This window comes from Topomyia yanbarensis, chromosome 3 (genome assembly GCF_030247195.1).
Source record: "Topomyia yanbarensis strain Yona2022 chromosome 3, ASM3024719v1, whole genome shotgun sequence".
Classification (NCBI taxonomy): domain Eukaryota; kingdom Metazoa; phylum Arthropoda; class Insecta; order Diptera; family Culicidae; genus Topomyia; species Topomyia yanbarensis.
Window position 1 is genome coordinate 32,942,414 of NC_080672.1, and position 21,870 is coordinate 32,964,283.

The following is a 21,870-nucleotide window of genomic DNA, read 5'->3' on the forward strand; positions in this document are numbered from 1 at the left end:
TAATTTCCAGCAAGGGGTGACCGGTTAATTCATCTCATCTTCGCTCGATAGGTTATTTTGTAAAGAAAATATTGAATGAAACCTGAAACCGTAGTAATTCTGAAAATATCTTGTGGCTGGATTCAAATTTTAGAAGTACTACTGGTATGCAACGTTCATCATTTTTCTAGGTCATCTTCAACATATCATTGCACTCTATAGATTGATAGAATGATTTGACCAATGGAATGTGTCAATTTGGACTATTCTGAAGTCGATTTGACATAATTTGAAATTTAAAACAATAGTTCTGCTATACTTTTGGGTTAGTTTTTACGAAGCCCTTCATTTGCCGAACCCTATATATTGCTTGAAATTTCACACTAACTGACTACATTTCTGAAGTTTATCGAAGAGTTTTATTATTTGAAATTCAGTATTAGATATATAAATATGTAACGTGAAAAACACGTCAACTTTTCTTGGCAACTTTACCATAGGGGAGACCGGGGCTGGTTGGCCGTTGGCCGAGTGTCTTTTATAAAAAGGCATTTATGCTCAGTAGCGACATCTATCGTGATTTTGGTGGGGTATTAGGTTACCCATTTACGGACGTACTTTCAGGTGTTTTTGTGTTGTCGTTTGTACTGGAGCACGTTTGTTCCTTTTACGGTGCTGGTGAGTAAATTTTTGTTTATGTAAAGAAATGTATGTATCACGAACAGAGCTGCAAATTTCACCAGGTTGTTTTGAATTTGAAGGAAGAACAAATCTCAAATCATGCCCTACTATGTTCAATTCGCCGTTTTTTGTTTGCATAATTCATTCAAATAGCCGAGCTGCTCAATCATTTACCATTCATTTTCGATTTCAATGACCCTGTGAATATCTCTGTACTGGGATATTGACTAGATTTTTCAAGCAAAACTACTCTGAACATATTTCTTACTATTCATGTAAACTTGGAAACGCAAAATATGTCAACATTTAACCTAAACTGGTCTCTACAAAGCAGATGACAAGTTTGGTTGGTGAATGAAAAAGCATCAATTTGAAATGAAGACGTACGGTTTGGTTATGAAAATACCGCCAACTTGAAAGTGAATGATTAAGGGAGGCTTTGAATTTGAATCATGGTTGGGTTTAATTGAGCTGAAAGTTGGCATTTGAAAATGAAAATTTGCACCACTGATCACGAATCAATTTATATCCGATTTCCGAAAACCTAGTACCGCTGCAAAGGGTATTCAAAACCCAACAAAATGGTATAACGGTTTCCAGTGTAACCTTAATTTTGCTTTTGTAAACCGTGATTGTCCTCGAAAATATGCATTGTGGTAGGTTGACCGAGTTGTAAATTTAATATTCTTATAGAACATTCGAAGGATTGCAAAAATCTCAGAAAAAAGATATAATGAAAAAATGATTTTTTGGGTGCCTCCCACAAATAACGCGCTTTATCTTAACACCATTACATTTTGGATAGTTTTCATGTCCAAAAAGTTTTTTTACAGTAAAATTTTCTATAACTTTGTCATTGACACCATGACTCTATATCGAAAGTTAGTGGAAATAAATTTTCTATATCACATCTAGGTAGATTAATCACAATTCAGTATACATCAAAAGAAGAGTGCTCCACTGTGAAAAAATGTTCCTAACACACCAAATCGCTAAAATCAACCCCAAGAGCACCATTAATTAAACGCATGTTTTGGTACCATTGCGACCACTGTGCAAGGGGCTGATAAAAACGGGTCTTCACTGTATTTGCAACTCGTCCACCAGTATAGAATCCGCTGCAGATGTAAGCCTGCCTAAAGACGTCAGACCTCTCCCCAATGACTGATTCGCAGAAGCGTCATTGTGGTAAACGCCGAAACTCGGCCAACCTACTGGTCTCCCCTACGTTGGGAAACGACCCGTTAATCGGGTCAGAAATTATATTTTTGAAGCGCTGGAAAAATTAGACCTTGTTAGGGACCTTCTAAAGAAGAATTCTGTTCAGCAACTATAATTTTTATATCAACACAATTTACCTCTGTTTTTCAAGCGCAATTGATAGTAATTTGAGGCGTTTCGTATACAAATTACTCTATTTCCCAAGGTCTAAAGCAGACAGAGATTGTGGTGACCCTGAGAATGATGTTAACCTATTTTTTCCTCTTTGAAGTCAAAAAGAGTTGTGATTGAATACATTATGTTAATTCTGTCTGATATATGCTACTTCGTGTGAATCTGTTTTGCATGATTCTTGCAAGAAATATATGTACACTGTACATTGTACAGCATACATTTTCACAAACAGAACCAGGCTTATAAATTATGTACACGTATATTGGATAAACTTGACAAAAAACCAACAAGAAGTCTATCTTTGTGTAAAACATTCCGATGGTTCCTTTTCCATGCGGATTCGAAACATTTGAAAGCAATAAAATTCAATTCTATTCTTGGTACAAATTGCAATGAATGATAACACTTTCTATTAAACTTGGCATTGCTCCGTGCCACAAACTGAACACAAAATAAAGCTCTCTTATCGCAGCAAAACCCTCTAACACCATGTGCTGACACCCAGTCATATTTCAATGCCAATGGATCTGTATTTCCGTCGCATTTTCTAGCGCTTTTAGCATTTTCAAAGAATTTTATTGTACTGCAGTTGTTCACTTAGCATCAGAATTCACGTACCTACCCTATACCTACTTACGGATGGACAACTGGCGCCCCAACCAGCGACAGCAAAATGCGTTATGCTTTCCCATTGCACAATATATTTCTTGGTTTGCCCGCTCGATAGCTAGAGGATTCTTCCTGCTTCGACCAAGTAAGTATACACAGTAGTCGGTATCGTCTACCAACACACGACACCACGTTGATACCGGGCGCCCAGGTGAGTATAGATAAAAGATTCGCTTCTTAGTCGACGGTCTCCCATGTAGGACGAGAAAAAAATGTATGTACATATTTGAGAGCTATCTTCGAAACGGGTTCTAATTATCATAAAGCAAACATCTTCTATATATTAGCCTCCGCTGGCCGAATCTGGTGACAGTGTCTCACCGGGTGCGTTCATTGCTTAAAGATCGTCCGTCGTGTTGAGTCGCGGTTTATAGGTACTGCAGGCCAAGTCCATCGTGATTAGTGAGTTTTGTGTTAGTTTCCGTTGCAGGTTTCCGCCAGCCAGAAGAACTAGTGAAAAAGTGAAACTGTGTTCAGTTGGCGAATGGAGCCTTGTAACGTCCTGTGGACACGCTATTTCCTCGCACTGGCGAGCATCACGCTAGAACAAAAAAGTGATTTTTATTCGCTGAGATTGGTGGTGCTCAATTCTGCTTTTGAAACTTCTTCTTTCGCCGTCATCGTTGGAAAATCATGGGAATATCTACTGATGGAAAGAGTTATGTAATTCGTTGAGCGGAGATTTCTGATTGGGATTAGTGTCACTTGTTAGCGAATATCGAAAGACATCTAGTTAATTAAACACTGTTGAAGCTTTATTCCCAGGAAAACTCGTAGATTTTTTACACATACAAATCCATAATAGACTGAACTAAGTGTGAATATGATGTAATCCGTGCATGGAGAGATACAGTTTTTTATTGTTTCGATTATAGAGATTAAAATTCCGGGTCAGAAAAATATTTAACCGAATGTGCAGGGTTGGGAATCGAGCCCCAGTGAGCTGCGTAGTTTTATTTTTTCATTGGTTGTTTGAAGGGATGACAACCAGGCATATTTAAAATACTGCCAAGAAAAGTACATGCAATTTTAAAACGTAACGGAACTACTCTTAAATGATCGGAGACTCATAATTGTGTAGATTACTAAACGAAAAGAGTATCAAAAATTGACAAAAAAGAAACATTAAATTAAATACTAAGTTCTATAGAGATATCGTATGTAAACTCCAAACAAGGAGAGGCATATTTGAGTTAAATGGATTCAATTTGTGCTAGATACGCCTAATATATCTATCATTTCCATTTTTAGCCGGAATCGTATCAGAGAAGTACTTGATCAATTTATTTGGCGATGAAGTCTTCTTTTATTTCGATTTCGAGCATCTTTTTTTCGGGTTAAGAAAATCTAAGCAAATCTGGTCAAACTATGACGAAAGAATCCGTACACTGTGCGGACTGTTTGCCTGAGCATGGTGAATGATTTCGCTTCGATGCGGTATGGTGTACGGATTTTTTTGTCAAGTCCAGGTATTTTTATGTATTTACAACGCTTAATTATATAGACTAATAAAGCACTAAACACATTTTGTGCATGAAATTTACCATTGCACGCAGTGGCTATTAGCGTTGGTGATGGAAAGAATTTCATCCAGTCCATAATCTGAGATCCTCCATATCACCTTCCCAAGATGTGTCGTCTTGGTCCACAAGTCCAGAAAAATACGGTCATTAATGACGAATTTCTAATCACTTTTAATATACTCGGGGAATGTCATAAAATGACTAAAGATATTTTGGTTATAAATTGACAAGTTTTAGTCAAAAATTTCCTTTTGCTCTAATCCAAATCCAAAATGGGTAAAATGTATCATTATTTAATGAAAAGGATGGGTGGAATATAATAGGAGTGATGTAGAAGACAGCATGGAATATTACTTCGAATGGATTAACTTTCAGCGGTAGCCATTAGAATATGAATTACAATTAAAATATATTTGGTTTATGGACTGAACTTATACTTGCTATTTTGAATACATTTTTGGAGTAGAAAAATGTTTCTGTTCCCGATTTATTTTAAATATAACTATTAGAAACATACACAAAGAATGTTGAATTTTCGAAACGAATTAATAATTATTATAAAAATCAATGGTTTAGCCGTTGTCGCAAAGATTGTTGAGTTTTTCGACCTTTAATATTGCATAGTATCGGAAAACTAATCATGGTATAAAAGATTTTTTCAATTGTAATTCTAAGAAACTGGCAACTTATATTATCGATTTTTATTTGCCTTCATTCTGGTAATGGACTGCCATACGATGGATAGATTTTTTTTCTCGAGCAGATTCTTTTCGACTACAAACAAGCCCTCTATCTAATAAGAAAACTTTTTTAGCGCACTAGAAGTGTTAGTTCAGAAGAAAATCAAACAACTATCAATACTTATGGCAGCTTTATCGTATTTTTAAACAGGTCTTCAACACCATTATAAAAATGGGTCGATAAAACCTAAAATTGTTAAAAATCACTGGGAAGTGCTCTTGAGAACGTTCTTAAGTTTTTCTTTTCATGTTTAGAGGGGATTTTGGCTGTTTTGAAATAGTTTTGTAGAGTAATCGGTTTTATGAAACTAGTTTTGAAGATATCTTTAAGTGTAGAGTAGAGAGGGGTCAAGTAGGTCAATTTTTAGCGAGCTCGTGCGATGGTATCTTTGCACTGATTTTGACAAAACAAGCCCTTGTTGGAACGATTATACATCTGACAACATTTTGGCAACAAAAGTTTTATGCCTGGCCAAATATTTTTCAAGCTAAATCGAATAAGGCGAAGGTGCTGGTCAGCGACAGAATGTGCAGGTTGAGAATCAAGGGCCAGTTCTTCAACATCAGCATAATTAACGTGCATAGTCCCCACCTCGGAAGTAGCGATGACGACAAGGACGAATTCTACGCGCAGCTGGAGCGTGAATACGATCGCTGCCCAAGACATGATGTCAAGATCGTCATCGGCGACCTTAATGCTCAGGTTATCCAGGAGGTGAATACAGACCGGTAATTGGAAGGTTCATCGTCCACCAGCAGACGAACGAGAACGGCCTAAGACTAATCGATTTCGTCACCTCCAAGAACATGGCCATAAGGAGCACCTTCTTCCAGCACCGCCTCCTGCACCGATACACCTGGAAATCAGCGCAACAAACAGAGACGCCAATTGATCATGTTCTGATTGATGGATAACATCGACTGATGGTGATGGTTAAACTGCGTCCAAAACTATCCGTAGTGAACAGTTTAAGATACCGGCGCTCGCCACGGTATAACCTGGACTGACTAGGGGAAGCCAACGTCGCGACACGTACGCGCAGCATCTTGAAGCAGCGCTGCCACCGAAGGAGGAGCTCATCGATGCTCCCGTTGAGGACTGCTGGACCAGGACTAAAGCAGCCATAAGCAGCACTGCGGAGAGCGTCCTTGGATACGTACAGAGGAGTCGACGGAACGATTGGTTCGATGGTGAGTGCCAAGAGATATTCGACGAGAAGAATGCAGCAAGCACAGCGATGTTGCTTCATGGCACTCGTCAGAAAATGGAGTCATATCGACGGAAGCGAAAACAGCAGACTCGTCTTTTTCAGGACAAAAAGCGCCGCCTGGAAGAGTCTGAGAAAGAGGAGACGGAGCTGCTGTATCGCTTTCAGGAAACGCGGGCGTTCTTCAAGAAGCTGAATGACTCTCGCAACGGTTTTGTGCCGCGGGCCGAAATGTGTAGAGACAAGGAGGGTGGCATCTTGACAGACGAACGTGAGGTGGTCGAAAGGTGGAGGCAGTACTACAATGAACATCTGAATGGTGCGCAGGCGGACAATTGAGCCTTCGAGGAGGACGATTATGTCAGTGTCGCAGCGGACGGGGATGTACCGGCGCTCACTATGAATGAGGTTAACGAGGCTATTCAACGGCTCAAGAACAACAAGACAGCTGGTAAAGATGGTCTAGGAGCGGAACTCTTCAAGGTGGGTCCGGAGAAACTGACGGAATGCATGCACCGAATAATCGAAAGAATCTGGGACAGAGAACAGCTACCGGAGGAGTGAAAGGAAGGGGTTATCACCCCGATATACAAGAAAGGCGACAAATTGGACTGTGAAAACTACAGAGCGATCACAGTGACAAATGCCGCTTACAAAGTGCTGTCCCAGTTTCTGTTCCGGCGCCTATCACCGCTGGTAAATGGACTTGTCGGGAGTTATTAGGCCGGTTTCATCAACGGCAAATCAACAAACGACCAAATCTTTACTATACGGCAAATCCTCCAAAAATACCGCGAATACCAGGTTCCGACACATCACCTGTTCATCGACTTTAAAGCCGCATATGACACGGTGGACCGGGTAGAGCTATGCAAAATGATGGACGAGAACGGCTTCCCTGGGAAGCTGACAAGACTGATTAAGGCTACGATGGATGGTGTAAGGTGTTGTGTCAAAATTTCGGACTGCCTCTCGGATCCGTTTGAAACACGCAGGGGACTAAGACAAGGCGATGGTTTGTCCTGCCTGCTGTTCAATATAGCGCTGGAAGGTGTAATGCGAAGAGCGGGGTTCAACATGCGGGGCACGATTTTCACGAGGTCCGGACAGTTCGTGTGCTTCGCTGACGACGTGGACATAATCGGTAGAAACAAGGAGACGGTAGCAGATCTGTATACCCGACTGAAGCGCGAAGCAGCATGAGTCGGACTGAAGATAAATGTGTCTAAGACGAAGTACATGCTGGCTGGCGGAACCGATCGCGATAGGGAACGCTTTTGTCGCACCACTGTCCAGTGGTGTGCAGGAGGATGACGTGTGAAGGAGAAGAATGAACCACGAACTTGCGCTACGCTATGGTGAGCCAAGTATCCGGAAAGTAGCTCAAGCTGGAAAAGTACGGTGGGCGGGGCATGTTGTAAGGATGCCGGACAACAACTCCACCAAGTTGGTTTTCACCTCCAACCCGGCAGGTACAATACGGAGAGCAGCGCAGCGTTCCCGGTGGCTGGACCAAGTGGAGCAGAACCTGGCGAGTATCGGGCACCTGAGAGGTTGGAGACAAGCAGCAACTGGCCGAGTGACGTGGCAGAATATTGTGGAACAGATTAAATCATGATAATATGATGTATAATCAGGAAATATAATATAAGGCGAAGGTATTTCTTTCGATGTTTTTAAAATCTGGGGGGACGATAGGTCCCTATATTCGAGGTTTCTAGTCGTGCACATGCCTAGAAAATCAGCGGTTCAACTTTCATTTGAAGAGTATGAATACTGCAGATTATTAGAACATTAATAACACAAATAATGGATGCAATCCATTGACGTTGAGGAAGTGCAAATGATGTGAAAAATTATGAAACCGCGGAATGAAATGTTTATTCAGCAGCAGCGTCTGGCTTTGTACTTGCGAATGACTTCTTTGGTGTCATCGTCATTGCCAGAGTGTGGAATTGAAGTTATGCATTCCGGCTTACGTGGTTGCTTAGCTGCATGACGATCACATTTGCGTTTCGGAGCATTTTTTGGATTCCTTTTTCTTCTTTAGATTATGTTTTTTTTTCGATTGTCTACTTCCACAATAGCTTAAATTATTATACTGTTAACTCACGCGAAACATCTGACGCGCTTTCATTGATGACGAGCACTTTCCTTTCATAGGAGCACGTAATATTTTGAAAGGAGTCTTGAATTGTTTGGAGGCTGATCGAATACTGGCACCATCTTGAACAGATGCAATTGAGTTCTTTATGCCCTTTTCACAATCGACTTTTCAACAGAGTTTGTCCGGCAAATTCATCAAATTTTGCCCCAAAACCCTTAGCTCGGACAGCTCACGGCCGAGGCTAGTGGTTGCATGCCGAATTCAAATTGCAGAACTAAGCATGGTTAAAAATATCTACCTTGTTGTACTTCGTTGGTCCTGAGCCCATCTTGCCCATTTCGACAAGTTGGATGAGAGAAATTTTTTTCGAAACTCCACTGCGGCAATCACACGACAACTATTCAGCGCGCTGAGTCATTTTCATGTGATCTTTGTGAATTCGACTACGGCACCTCATATCATCTAATAAGCAACTATCCAGCAGTAGTGCAATTGCGATTTCGAGTTTTTCGCTGTCGTTACATAGACGACACCGTGTTTGGACGACTGAAACTCAGAGATATACTAAAGTTCCTTATCCAATTCGGTAAAAGCGATAAACCTAGCCGTTCCCGCAGGCGATTTAAACTACTTGGAATTTGAACTTATCAGCTGTTTGTTTTTTGTGCTAGTATTGTTCAAACCCTTTAAATTTTACTTCCTTCCTCTTCCTTCATTCCAGGTTTTAATGAAACTTTCTGTACAAGAGAACTTTGTCACAAAATATCACTTTGCATACTTTTTTTCCAAAGCTGATCTAGACTGTCTTTTGAAAAGGGTCAAACTTTTTTTACCAATTTTTTTTACATGGCTACAGTCTAAAAATGACAAATCTTATAAAATATGTTGTAGGAGCGATTTTCACAAAATTACACAAATTTTCGAATAAAAATATTGAGAAAATTCTTCATCGACTCCTACACTAAAAAAATTAAAAAAATAAATTTTTAGTATTTTTTTACGCGGATTTTGAAATTTACGCGGATTTTGAAACATACGTGGTTTTCATGTACGCGGATTTTGAAATTTACGCGGTTTTCATTAACGCGGATTTTTTAAATTATGCGGTATCCACTAACGAGGTTCCCATTAACGCGGATTCTTAAATTTACACGCTCTTCATTTACGCGGATTTTGAAATTTTCACGGTTTTCATTTACGCGGATTTTGAAATTTACGCGGTTTTCATTTATGCGGATTTTGAAAATTACGCGGTTTTCATTTACGTGGCCTGTATCCCCCGCGTAAAAAAAACCTGAGTGTACTATAAAACTAAGGGCATAAAGCAGTCTAGTAACAACAGTTGTGAAGCGCACTTCTAATAAAATTATCATTATGGATCAATTGTATAAATCAAAGTTAAACAGTATCAAGTGCTGTTGCAAAGATAAACAATCCGAAGTGTAATCGTAATAATGTACGTCCGGAAGTTGCCATCTTGGATTTCAACATGGCGTCAGACATAAATTTCTGGCACCTACTCGTCTAGACCATTCCGAAAATACCCAGTCAGTCTAGATTCTAGACTGTAAACTCTGGACTCTGCACTCTTCACGCTGGATTCTGGACAGCGGGATCTGGCCTTGATATTCTGTGCTATGGACGACTGAACTATGGTCTCTGGGGTCTTGATTCTGGACTCTGGAATCCAAACTCTAGACTCTAGACTCTGAAGTCTGGACTCTGAACTCTGGAATCTGCAATCGGGACTCTGGACTCTTGGCTTTCCCCTCGGGACGCTGGATTCTGGGTTCTGGTCTCTGGACTATGCACCCTGAACTTTAGATAGTTGACTCTTCACTCTCATCGCTGGATGATGGACTCTTGGCGCCGGCATCGAATTTCTGTTCTGGGCACTCTGGACTCAGAGGCATGGACTCTAGTATCTGGGGACTTCATCCTAGAATCTGAACTCTATCTGGACTCGGAACTTTGGGCTCTGTATTCGGGTCTCTGAATTCTGGACTGTGGGCTCTCTCCTTGGGACTCTGGATTCTGGTCTTTGGGCTCTGTGCTCTGGACTCCGGACTCTGGTCTATGAACTCGGGACACTGGGCTCAGTATGTTGGGATGAGGACTCTGGTCTCTGGACTATGAACTCAGCTCTCGGGATTCTCGTCCCTGGACTTTGAGCTCTAGCTTCTGGACTTTGAACTCTGGATGCTGCACTCTTCACGCTGTGTTCTGGACTCTAGACTCTCGCCTCGAGATTCTGTGTTATGGACTCTGGATTCTCGTCTCTGGGTTTTGTGCTCTGTGCTCTGGAGTCTAAACTCTTACCTCAGTATTATGGGTTAATTACTTCGGGCTCTAGATTCTGGTCTCAGAGCTCTGGAATCTGGCCTAATTTGGGTTGAGGACTCTGGACCCAGGATTCTCGACTCTGTTCTCTGCACTCTGAACTTCGAACTCTGCATTCTTAAATCTGGATTCAGAGCTCTTGCCTCGAGATTCTGTGCTATGGACTCTGGACTGTAGACTGTGGTCTCTGAGCTATGGGCTCCGGGTCTTGATCCTGGACTTTGGACTCTGTATTGTGGACTCTGCACTGTAAACTTTGGATTATCGAATCTGAACTCTGGAATCTGGACTCTGAGCTCTGGAATCTGGACTCTAAACTTTGGTCTAACTATTTTAGGTTAGGGGTTCTGGACTTTGGACTCTGGATTATGTGCTGAGAACTCTGGGCTCAGTATTTTGGGATAAGAACTCTAGACTCTGGTTTCTGGTCTCTGGGCTCTGGACTCTAGGTTTTGGACTCTGGGCTCTGGCATCTGAATTCTGAGCTCTGGGCTCTGAACTCTGCGCTCTGGACTCTGAACTCTGCACTCGGAACTCTGGATTCTGGACTCTAGACTCGCCTCAGTATTTTGGGTTAAAGACTCGCGACTTTTGATTCTGGTCTCTCTCCTCGGGACTCTGGACTCTGGGCTATGGAATCTGGAGTCTGGGTTTTCTCCTCGGGATTCTGGGTTCTGGTCTCTGGGCTATGGACCCTGAATAAAAATACACTGAAAAAAATCAGTTGTCCAAACTGGGAAAAGTTTTTTTCAAATAACTATTTTTTCCTTGAATGTTTTATGGAACACAATTACACAATCTTGGATCAAAATTTCATCCAAATCAAAGATGGGGTATTCTTTGTAAATCGACTTAAAATTTTCGATTAAAATCGATTTTTATCGGTGTAGGAGTCGATGAAGAATTTTTTCAATATTTTTATTCAAAAATTTGACTAATAAAGTTTGACCTTTTACAAAAAAAAGTCTAGATCATTTTTGGAAAATCAAAGTATTCAAAGTGGCTTTTTGTGACAAAGTCTTCATGTTCAGAACGTTTCATTAAAATCCGAGAGAGTGCTGCCAACTCTGAATACGATGTAGCGCGACATTCGTCTTTAACAATATCCGCAGTTTTGTATACTAGGTACAGCTCATGATTCAGCGTCTGCGCCACACTCCATTTTCGTTCATCCCGTCGAGTATTGTTCGCAGCACTTTACGCTCGAAAACTCCGTGTGCTCTCCTATCTGTCTTCTTCAACTTTCACGCTTCGTGTCCATGGAGAGCGACAGGGAGGATCAGTGTCTTCTATAAGGCAAGTTTTTTTACCTTTGCTGGTTGCGGGACCTAAGCTAGTTACGTAGGCCGTAAAAGGCCCTGTTGGCAGGCGCAACACGCCTGTTTACCTCAAGGGAAACATCGTTGTCGCAAGTCACAAGTGTACCTAGATAAACGAATTCTTCGAGCACTTCAAACACGTTACCGTCAAGCAGCCTAGAAGTCTGAAATTCGGTCACGATTCAGAAGAACCGGATTGTTCGGCCAGGGTGATGATGATAAAATATGTTGAAATGTAATATTACTGCATCTCCAGAGAATCAAACTTCTGGAGTATTTTCGCTGTTCCGTAGTGTACGCTCAATTTTTATCGCGAACCAGAATTGTACTTTAAGGAAAGCTTTTCCATGTCCAAAGATTTGTAAAACGGAACAATACATCCCTACATGAATGGTGAGCTTTTTTTCATTCGAACCCATTTCACCAACAACGGGAGAAAGTTCCGGCGGCTACCGATAAATCTTTCCCTTACTACCTATACACGGAACAGGAGCCATGTGTAATGTGTTGCAATTCGCGTCTCGAACCGCTTCGGTGCATCTATTGCCTGGGTTTGGCGCGTGTGAGGTGGGACGGGATAAACAGAGCCTTTTTCCTAGACCTTGACCAAGTTTACGACAAATGGTCTTGAGCTACAATAAATATTGCTTACCTACCTACACGTGAACGGTAAGGGTGACCGCGGGACACGCAATTGGGAAAAATGGGGAGCGCGAGAAGGTTTATGTGAAAATGTGGAACCATATTAGAATGTGATTCGTGATGAACGGATAAAGACCTGATAGTTTGGCTCCCACGCGGTTGCGGGATTTTTGTTCGCAAAACATCCATATTTTGACGGTATTTTCAATTAACAAGAAGGGATTTCCAAAGAAGGACAACACCACCAACAATGGCGGCGAATTAAATTGTGGTTTCTCGGTTGGAAGGCGAGCTAAATGGAAAACCATTTTGTAGCTGCTTATTGGATTACCGTAAATTGATTCCGGGGGTGGACGGTAGAGAAACGGACTGATGGAAGGTTATTGGCGACCAACTAAAAGTGTTACATAATTGTGAAAAATGAATGGGTTTTGAGATAAAAAAGTGACCTAGGAAAGTTCTGCTCCACGCTTATGCGGTAAAAGATCGTCGATAGTGGATTTTGCTTTGTAGTAAATGACGAAAAGTGGAACTGCAAAAATAATCTCGATAAGGAGCGCTATTTAGAGTGGATTGTGAAAATAGAATTTGGCAGAGGATCGTGAGTGTGGGAAAAGGATTAAAATTGATTAGATTTGGAGGCGGGTGAATTTTGGTGGCGCGATGGAGTTGAGAACGACGATTTTGATGTTGCTGCTGGTGTGCTGTGTTGGATTGGCGCGATCTGAAGGTGAGATTGTTTGATTTTTCCCACAAATTTAAATCGCTAGCGTTATATGTGCTCAATTTATTCCATGAACCCCATAATCTATTGTCTATTTAACGAAAATCAAAACACACCCACTAACATTCACCACCAACAAGTTGAAACTAAACATGTGGAAAATTTCGATCTGACTAATGGATCGTGAAACAATCTCGCTGTCTATCCCTTTAACTTCCGCTACAATCCCGTACGCCAATCTGTACCTCCTGATTTTAGATTCGCAAAAGGGTGAAATAAATTTCAATTTCTAAAATCAAACCGCGACAATTATTTATTACTGTATTCAATTCATTCATGAATGCTTGAATTCGGGACCATAATCGTTACATGCTTATAAATTTGCATTTGTATTGTGTAATAATCGGTGTCCTAGGCGGCGTTGGAAAGTGCGGTGCATGTTTAATGAGAGCGGAAGCAATGTGTAATCATGAAACGAGGCAATTTCAATAAACGTTCAAAGCGGAAACCAGTAACGGTTACCGAAGGGCTAGTGTTTAAAAGCTAATACTGTATCCACATAATTAACATCAAAATTCATACAGATGGTTCGACTCGTAAAACATTACCGCTCGTTAACTGGATGTGGTACATATTTAGAGTATCAAAATAGGGAGCTTGGCTATAATTTACGCAGTGGTATTGGGCCGTAAGCGATCTGTTTGCGCGATTACAGAGCAGGTAAATTAAATCCTATTGAAAACTTTATTGTAGATGATTTATCAGAACTGCCATTTGGAACTGCTACAATACATATGCCATCACGTAAACAAACACGCTTACGTGTCTAATAAATTTCCAAAGGAAAGTTGTCAATTAATCACATTGAAGGAAATTGAACAATTTCACACCTCAATACGGGTACTCCAAGCTCCAGTCCCTAGCGAACGGATGTTCCTGGCAGGAAAAAGAAAGAACAAACCGGAAATGGCGAAAGGACTTTCCCATCAAAAACAAGGCACCGTTCCTATTTTAGCTTGTAGTTGCTCCATGGCCAACACACCACACCAGCGATCATCATCATTCACATCATCGCTCGACTCGCAGCAGCAGAAACAGCGGTTCCATGCTGCACCGACCGACGACCGAGGGCGGGGTGGAAATTGAATTGTAATAAAACATTTTTCCATCTTCCTGCTAGAGCTGCACAGCAAGATGTAGGAACGCTGTATCGGCTCGGGGTGAAAATTATTTCGAAGCGTCCTCGTCGTTTCTGGTTTTAAAGAGAGCCATCGCATCGGTTGTATGGAGGTGACACTTTTATTTTGTAACATATTTTCCACCTTCCAAAGTACCCATTTGAAGCGAGTTCCGTCGTAACAATGCATAAGGCAGTGAATTCGTTACGTTGCCGGAGGTGGTTATAAAATAGTTTCATTCCATAATAATAGAGATATTATTACTTTCGAATGGAAAATGATCGTAAATTGAAGATTAAATTTGTTCAGTTAAAAAAAACCCGGATCGTAAAATGATTTCGTCCCTTTTTGCGGTTTTATGAACACAACCATATTTCTCGGTCGGGAATCCTGATGGGGATATAATTTGTAGCGTGTTTTTTTGCGTTGTCCAACAATAAGCACAGTTGTTCTGTAGTGATAGATGGTAATTGATACCAATCTGCCGCGGTGGCTGTCGAAATTCCGTCACAAGCACCCACCGTATGCTGGCCGGTCTTGTTTGCACCGAGGTATGGCTGTGGAATGTGCATGCCGGCCGGCCCGCGCATATAATTCACCCACAATAATCCAATTGACTCCTGCTGGGACGGCCAAAATACCGCACATCGAACAAAAAAAATTGACTCCTACCACATGTCGCGGTACATGCCGAGCAATTTGTTGATGAAAAATTTATGAGGCGAGAAGAATGGGAGAAACGGCTCCAGATCGGATGTGCGTTGATTGTGTAAAAATTGATTAATTTACGCTGGTGGCATTCCGAATCTAACGGAGAATTGGTTAGCGTTGGCACGTTCAGGAACGGGTTCAAATCGACGGGTTTCGAATAATGATTGCCGTCGTTTCTGAGTATTATCCTTGTCAGTTTTTAACTTTAAGTTCAAGTTCGCCGATTATATAAATTTAAAATCTTTTTTCGTAATCTATGCCATTTCGCAAAGATCTTAATTTCGGGTCAGTTTTTCAGAATTTTGAGTCAGAAGTTGTGCGAAGACTGAAAGATTTGATTTACAATATATTTCGATTTTTAATGTAGGAGGACCCGGGGCTATTAAGACAGTGGGGGTAATTCGGACCCCCTCGATTTCTCAGAAAATAGCAAGACTTTTTGATTGTCGTACATATTCGTGGAACCGACATTCTAAAACATTAATTTTGAGAGCTGAATTTGATTCTTTGTTCTTTGTAGAAAGGATATACAATGTGTTTCGTTATAATGGAAAAACCGTGATTAAAGCAACAAATAAAAGTGAAAAAACAAAAGGTAAGTGTTTTGGAAAGCTTGAGGGTCCTATTTTATGGAATGATTTTTGTTGGGGTGAAAACAGAGATATTTTCGAGACGCTTACCACTTTTGTGCGATATGAGCATACGGGGCTATTCGGACTCCCTATTCCGTCAACTACCATTCAACGGCTTGCGGCTGTGCACACCATCGCACACGCCACAGCAAAGAAAATACATGGGCCGCCAATCGACAGCTGTGACATACCAGATTAAGTTTTTGTAAAGTAATTTATTTTTTTGCTTCTTAAGGAGTGTCTCTTGTAACTAATTCATAAGTAAACATAGTTCCATTGGAATAAAATTAAAGAAACATAACGGTCTGAATTTACCCCGTAGGGAGGTTCGAATTACCCCTACATTGTAAAAGGATGGAAAAACGTAGAGGTTTGCAAATCGTCGCCTAGCGCTGCTATCAGTGGTGCAAATAAATCTTTTAGGGCACCAAAATTTAGCTGAGGTTTCAAACTAACAATTAGGGATTTCGAACGGTAAGTTTTTTCACATCTATCCACCTAAAAGGGCGATTTGCTTAAGTAGGTCCGAATAGCCCCGGGTTCCCCTACTTAACTATCGTTATGCCAAAGTCTAGGAATGAATGGAACCCAATTTTCCTGTTGACACGTATCAAGAAATACGTGGAAGAACTACTCGTGTTAAAAGAAGGAAATACCCACAGAATGTTTATGTATGTATGTATGTGTGTATGTAATAGGAAGCCACCATCAGTTCAAGGCATTACCAGTGGATGCGGGTAGACTTACAGTAGACTGAATTTGTTTATCAGGTAACTTTCATATTATTGCTGTTACCGAAGGGCTAAAATAGGATTGGGCGGACCCGTAAACAGAGACGTTTACGCGCATTCCACGGGAAATAGAGAATCTGCTTCCAACAATGACATCCGGCCATATAATAAAGAATCTCGCATACCAGCTTAAACCCGCCTGATGGTTTGTTTGCTAGAAAGGTGCGTCTCACTCATTTCAGACCTTCAGGAGGAAACGGTAGGTATCCTCCAAGTGATTCAGGTTGGCAATCCACTCCATCGTCCAGTTGTAAGGTGCCCTGATGCTATCCCTCCCTTCCCATATAATTGCATATAATTTTTATATTGAGCATAATGTGCGACATGATAATGCATACAATACGATAGTTAATATAATGGTAAATTGATTATCGGCAGTGAATAAAAAATGAATAATAAGATTAATTAAAATTAAGCTTATTTTGAACCTACTGAAAAATTAAAACGTTGTATATAAAAACATGATGAAATTGAATAGCACGAATGAAATGAAACCGATGTATATGATGAATATACTGAACATACTGTTAAGGGTGAATATAACGAATGTGATGCATATACTGGGTATGGGTATGAGGTTTCATTATGAGTTAAGTTTTAACTCTTAACAATACAAAAAATAAAACCTGCAATGAAAATAATACCATAAGTACTTGGGTGTTGACATACACTGAAAATCAAACTGATTATCGCTTATCAGATAGAAAAGTTATCAACAACACCATAGCCCTGAAGAACTAAAAGATCAGTGAAATTATTCCAAATTATGACTATGCCTGGCAACCCACGATATTCAGCGCAAATTGCTACCTAATTGACATTCGGATGTAGTATAACAAATTTAGTAAGTATGTAATCACATAGAACAGACGTCTATCCGGAGCGTTAAAGTTGTGTAAGAACTGTTTGTTCAAGTTAATTAAGATATCATCATCAAGTGCGCTACTGAGTTTTACTGAAGTGACAACTGATCATATAGAGATTTCAAAATGGTCAACATAGTTTTACCTCTAGTTGGGATTTGCAGGTATGGCTATGTTAGTGCTGTAACTGGAAATATCCACAAAATGTTTACACTATTAACTACAAATATTGTAAATAGAAAAAAACATTTAATTTAAGACAAACAAGTCACATTCGATACTATTAGGTAGTATCGATGATAGATATTGATAATAGAGACGGCCAGACGGCATTCGACCAGACGGCATTCGGCCAGACGGTATTCGGACAGACGTTAAGAAAGTTACCCAAGTAACAATTGAAGTTTTATAGCACGCTTCAAGTGCAATCTAAGTTTTATGAGTGGCTATAAAACCACCATAAAACCTCAATTGTTACTAGGGTTATAACACAACAAATTTACTTTCGATAAAATTCAATACAAACAATATGGCTGGGAAGTAGTATGTGATTTCAAGATGATTGTCGTTTTAATTGGTTTGCAAGAAGGATTAACTAAATATACCTATTTTCTCTGCCAGAGACATCACTAAGCACTACAATAATCAGTTATCAGAATATATTGGCTCAAATGACACGTTCCCCGCGTATATTCGAGGATTTGTGCCTTACCGTGTCTTCTTATCATTTCCCTGATCTGAAGTAAAGGAGAAGAAGAAAGAAGGAAGTAGAATTGAAAAGGTGGGAACAATGCCAGCACGAAATCAAACAGCTGGTAAGTTGTAGAATCACTATCGCCAATGTGATAATCATATGTTCTTTCTGGGACGTCATCATATCTTAGAGATAACAAAAGTGAAACCACCAAAAAGTCATTTCTAGTAATACTCTAATCTCATTTACAGTAATAAGGGGCGAACACGAAATTATTGCGACACCGAAAATGTCATGTCAAATTTCTTATAATGTTTAAAATCAAACCAAAATTTTAGGGTAGTTTTATACATATATTTACTTCAAAAATCAAAAGAAAAGTTAATCGATGGAGCCTTGAGTGTAAAATTGAACGCATTTTCGCTTGATGCCCTCCATCAAAGTCTTTACAGTGTCATCCGGTACCAGTTTCTCAGTTTTTTTTCCATTTTCTTAACATGTCCTTCTCGTCTTTGACTGTCTTCTTTCTCTTCCGAAGTTCCCGCTTGATCATTACCCAGTACTGCTCCACCGGGCGCAGCTCCGGACAGTTTGGCGGATTCACGTCCTTTGGAACAAAATGGACAGAATTGGCCTCATACCACTCTAGGACACTTTTAGAATAGTGGCATGATGCCAAATCTGGCCAAAATAGCGGAGCTTCGTCGTGCAGCTGCAAGAACGGCAAAAGGCGCTTCTCGAGGCACTCAGATTTGTAGATCTCGTCATTTACTGTGCCCTTTCCCGATCAAAAACACATAACAGAAATATTTCAAAACTATATCTCGCATTGTTACTTGTTATAAATTTCTGTTATTTTAACTACTAACGAGACCTAATTTACAACACAATATGTTATAAAAAATGTGTTCTGTTATAATCTTGTTAATTCATTCTGATCGGGTTGTCACGAAAGGCTCACTCCTCAGTCCGCAAGAGCAGATGGCCTGCCAAATGAGATATTTGGAGGTGAACTTCGACATTTTATTCATCTTAAATTTGTCGCCCACATAGAACTTGCTCTTGCCGGTGAAAAACTCCAACCCCGGAATTTGCTTAAAAACGACTTTTATAAACGTTTCGTCGTCCATCACACAGCAGCCATATTTTGTCAGCATCTTCACGTAGAGCTTCCATGCCCGAGCTTTAGCCGTCGATTGTTGCCGCTCATCGCGGTTTGGGAAGTTCTGTACCTTGTATGTATGTAGTCCAGCTCTCTTCTTTGCATTCTGGACGTAGCTCTGCGACATGTCGATCTTTTTAGCCAAATCACGGCTTGAGACGTTGGGATTTGCTTTAATCATCCGCTTCACCTTTCCCTCTGTCTTTTGGTTCTCCGGTCCCGGTTTTCTTCCAGCTCCTTTGCAGTGATCCAACGTCAACCGCTCTTGGAACCGCTTCAACACTCTGGAGACGGCTGAATGGTGAATGTTCAACATTTTTCCCAACTGCCGGTGCGACAGGTCAGGAAATTCCAGGTGTTTGGAAAGAATTTGTTCTCTCGACTCGCGTTGGTTCACCTCCATTTTCGTTGAATCGAAAAACACGACTTCGAGATTGACAGCATGTAAATAATACACATCAATGAGAAAGTGTGCAAAATTTGGTTGATTTTTACCCAATGATAAAAAAGTTATGCCCTGTTGAATGTGTCGCATTAATTTCGTGTTCGCCTTTTACTCAAAAGCCCTGGAGTCATCACGATGAGGCCGGTTTCAAGCCGGTTTCCCGTAGTCGATTTAACGGTACGAAGGGGGAAAGCTTCTGCATAGGATGCTACTATGAATGAGTTTATCGTATCCACGACGTCATTCAATTCGTTTGGGTGACTAATTGTTAGAAAATATCCACGAAATTTAGTCGCCAAGTTTTCCAAAAAGTGGTCCCAGTTTGTAGATTTAGTAATACGATATGTTACCACATTAAGGGTGGCATTAAGACGATCGAAAAATCTATATTGATGATCGGATAGAGCCGGTTTAGTTTCATTTGAACGCTGCCAACTTCCCCAACTCATGTGAAATTCTTTCAGAGCAAAACGTTATATCTAACACTTCCTCTCTCTCTCAGACATTGCAAAAGTTGGTCGGTTTCTCACATTCAGAACATGGAGATTTGTACTACTTATGTACTCCATCAGTTCAGAGCGTCTCAAATTGATGTCTGAGCTGTCCCCAATTATGTGATGAGCAATTGCATCACTGCCCATAATGAGTAGAAGCCCATTACTGCTAGAACGCTTTTGAAATCATCAGAAGGAGATGTCTCGTTATGCGGTAGATTTGCTGAACAATGCTTTTTTTCTATGTTACCGACAGTCAGTGGAAAGGTGTCTGTCGCTTCAATAGTTTTATTTCCAAGAATGCACGCACGAGGCATTTCACGTGGGTTAGTCATGCCTGCTGTAAGCAACGGAGGTAGTGTCGAGTAACTTTCCACTATAGAAGTTTCCTTTATGGGAGTACATCCGTACTTGAACCACTTGCTAGGGAAGCTTTACCTTCCTGCATAAGTAGAGATAGATTCCTAGTTGCAGTACGTTTATGCTGAAGATTTATTTGTGCTATTTTAACCATTGTTAATTAGATAACTGTACATTTCATTTCAGACATATATTGCACAACAACTAGAGGACACCAACCAAGTTGGGATGTTAACGCATGTAGCGAGCCATATCAGGTTTAAATGGGACACGATCATTGGATTCCCTCGATTTGCGAAGAAAATACCGGTTCACTGTTTCAGAGATTTGCATAGCACAGTAAGAGCAAAACTCAAAATGCTCCGTGCGCAACTGGCATATTTTAGACCCTCCAGTCATAAAGTTCTCAAAATCAAATCAATATTCGAACGCTGCACCCCCTTAATGATGTCCGATTGGGCTTGGCATATGGCATACATTCCTTTTTCGATGTAATAAGCATTTTATATAAGACTTTATGCGAAAATTTCCATTGACATCTGCCCAATAGAACCACCCTAGTTCGTCATACAAACTTTGATTTCAAACTGTTCGCAATTTAAAAAAAATCTTCATCGGTGGTTTCCTGGGGCACCTTTTTTCTGCAGCCAAAAAAAAAATTTTATTTTGTTTCACAGTGTTATGTTGTATTTTCTCAAAACTCCATAATGCTGAGATGTCAGTTGATTCTTTGTCACGTTGGGCGATATAATTTTATCATTCATAGACCTCACCTTCTTTTCGGATTCTGTCAAGATTCTTGGCACCATGGTACCTTTATTTTCATAGTCCATTTGATTGGTATGCTACAGTTCTTTTTATTTGCATCGACATGGAATTGCACCAAAAATATTCTTAGAGACTGCAGCAGTCACAGTGACACGACTTAGAACAAAAGGTGGACTAAAGTCCAAACTTTACCGTATCGGTTCAAATAGGACGTTTTTATGTAATTTAGGTACGCTGAATTCGTTTTTGATATTAAAACATTTTAAAAATAAACATTTACCGTTCATTAGGGTGTCTCAAAAATATTTTTTTTTCGAAATCGTTCTTAAAATTTGGGTATATTAATTTTTGTGTGCTAAATTGTTTTTTATATTAAAACTTGTAAAAAAATTCATTATACATTAGGGTGGCTCAAAAATTGTTATTTTGTTGTGAAGGTTCAAAA

General features: G+C 40.3%; 1 protein-coding gene across 14 annotated transcripts in view; it reads left to right on the forward strand.

Moving 5' to 3' along the window:
- Positions 1 to 3,034: 3,034 nt before the first annotated feature.
- Positions 3,035 to 21,870, forward strand: part of LOC131689720 (fibulin-1) — a 42,160-nt gene continuing 23,324 nt past the window's right edge. For 3 of the 14 annotated variants that reach the window (XM_058975002.1, XM_058975000.1, XM_058975004.1), the window contains exon 1: positions 12,694 to 13,333. In XM_058975002.1, the coding sequence (XP_058830985.1) occupies positions 13,267 to 13,333 (67 nt within the window). In that variant the 5' untranslated portion in view covers positions 12,694 to 13,266. Of the gene's footprint in view, positions 3,127 to 3,146; positions 3,305 to 12,583; positions 13,334 to 21,870 lie in introns of those variants that run through there. The other 11 variants (XM_058975003.1, XM_058975005.1, XM_058974992.1 and 8 more) reach the window with 9 other exon arrangements.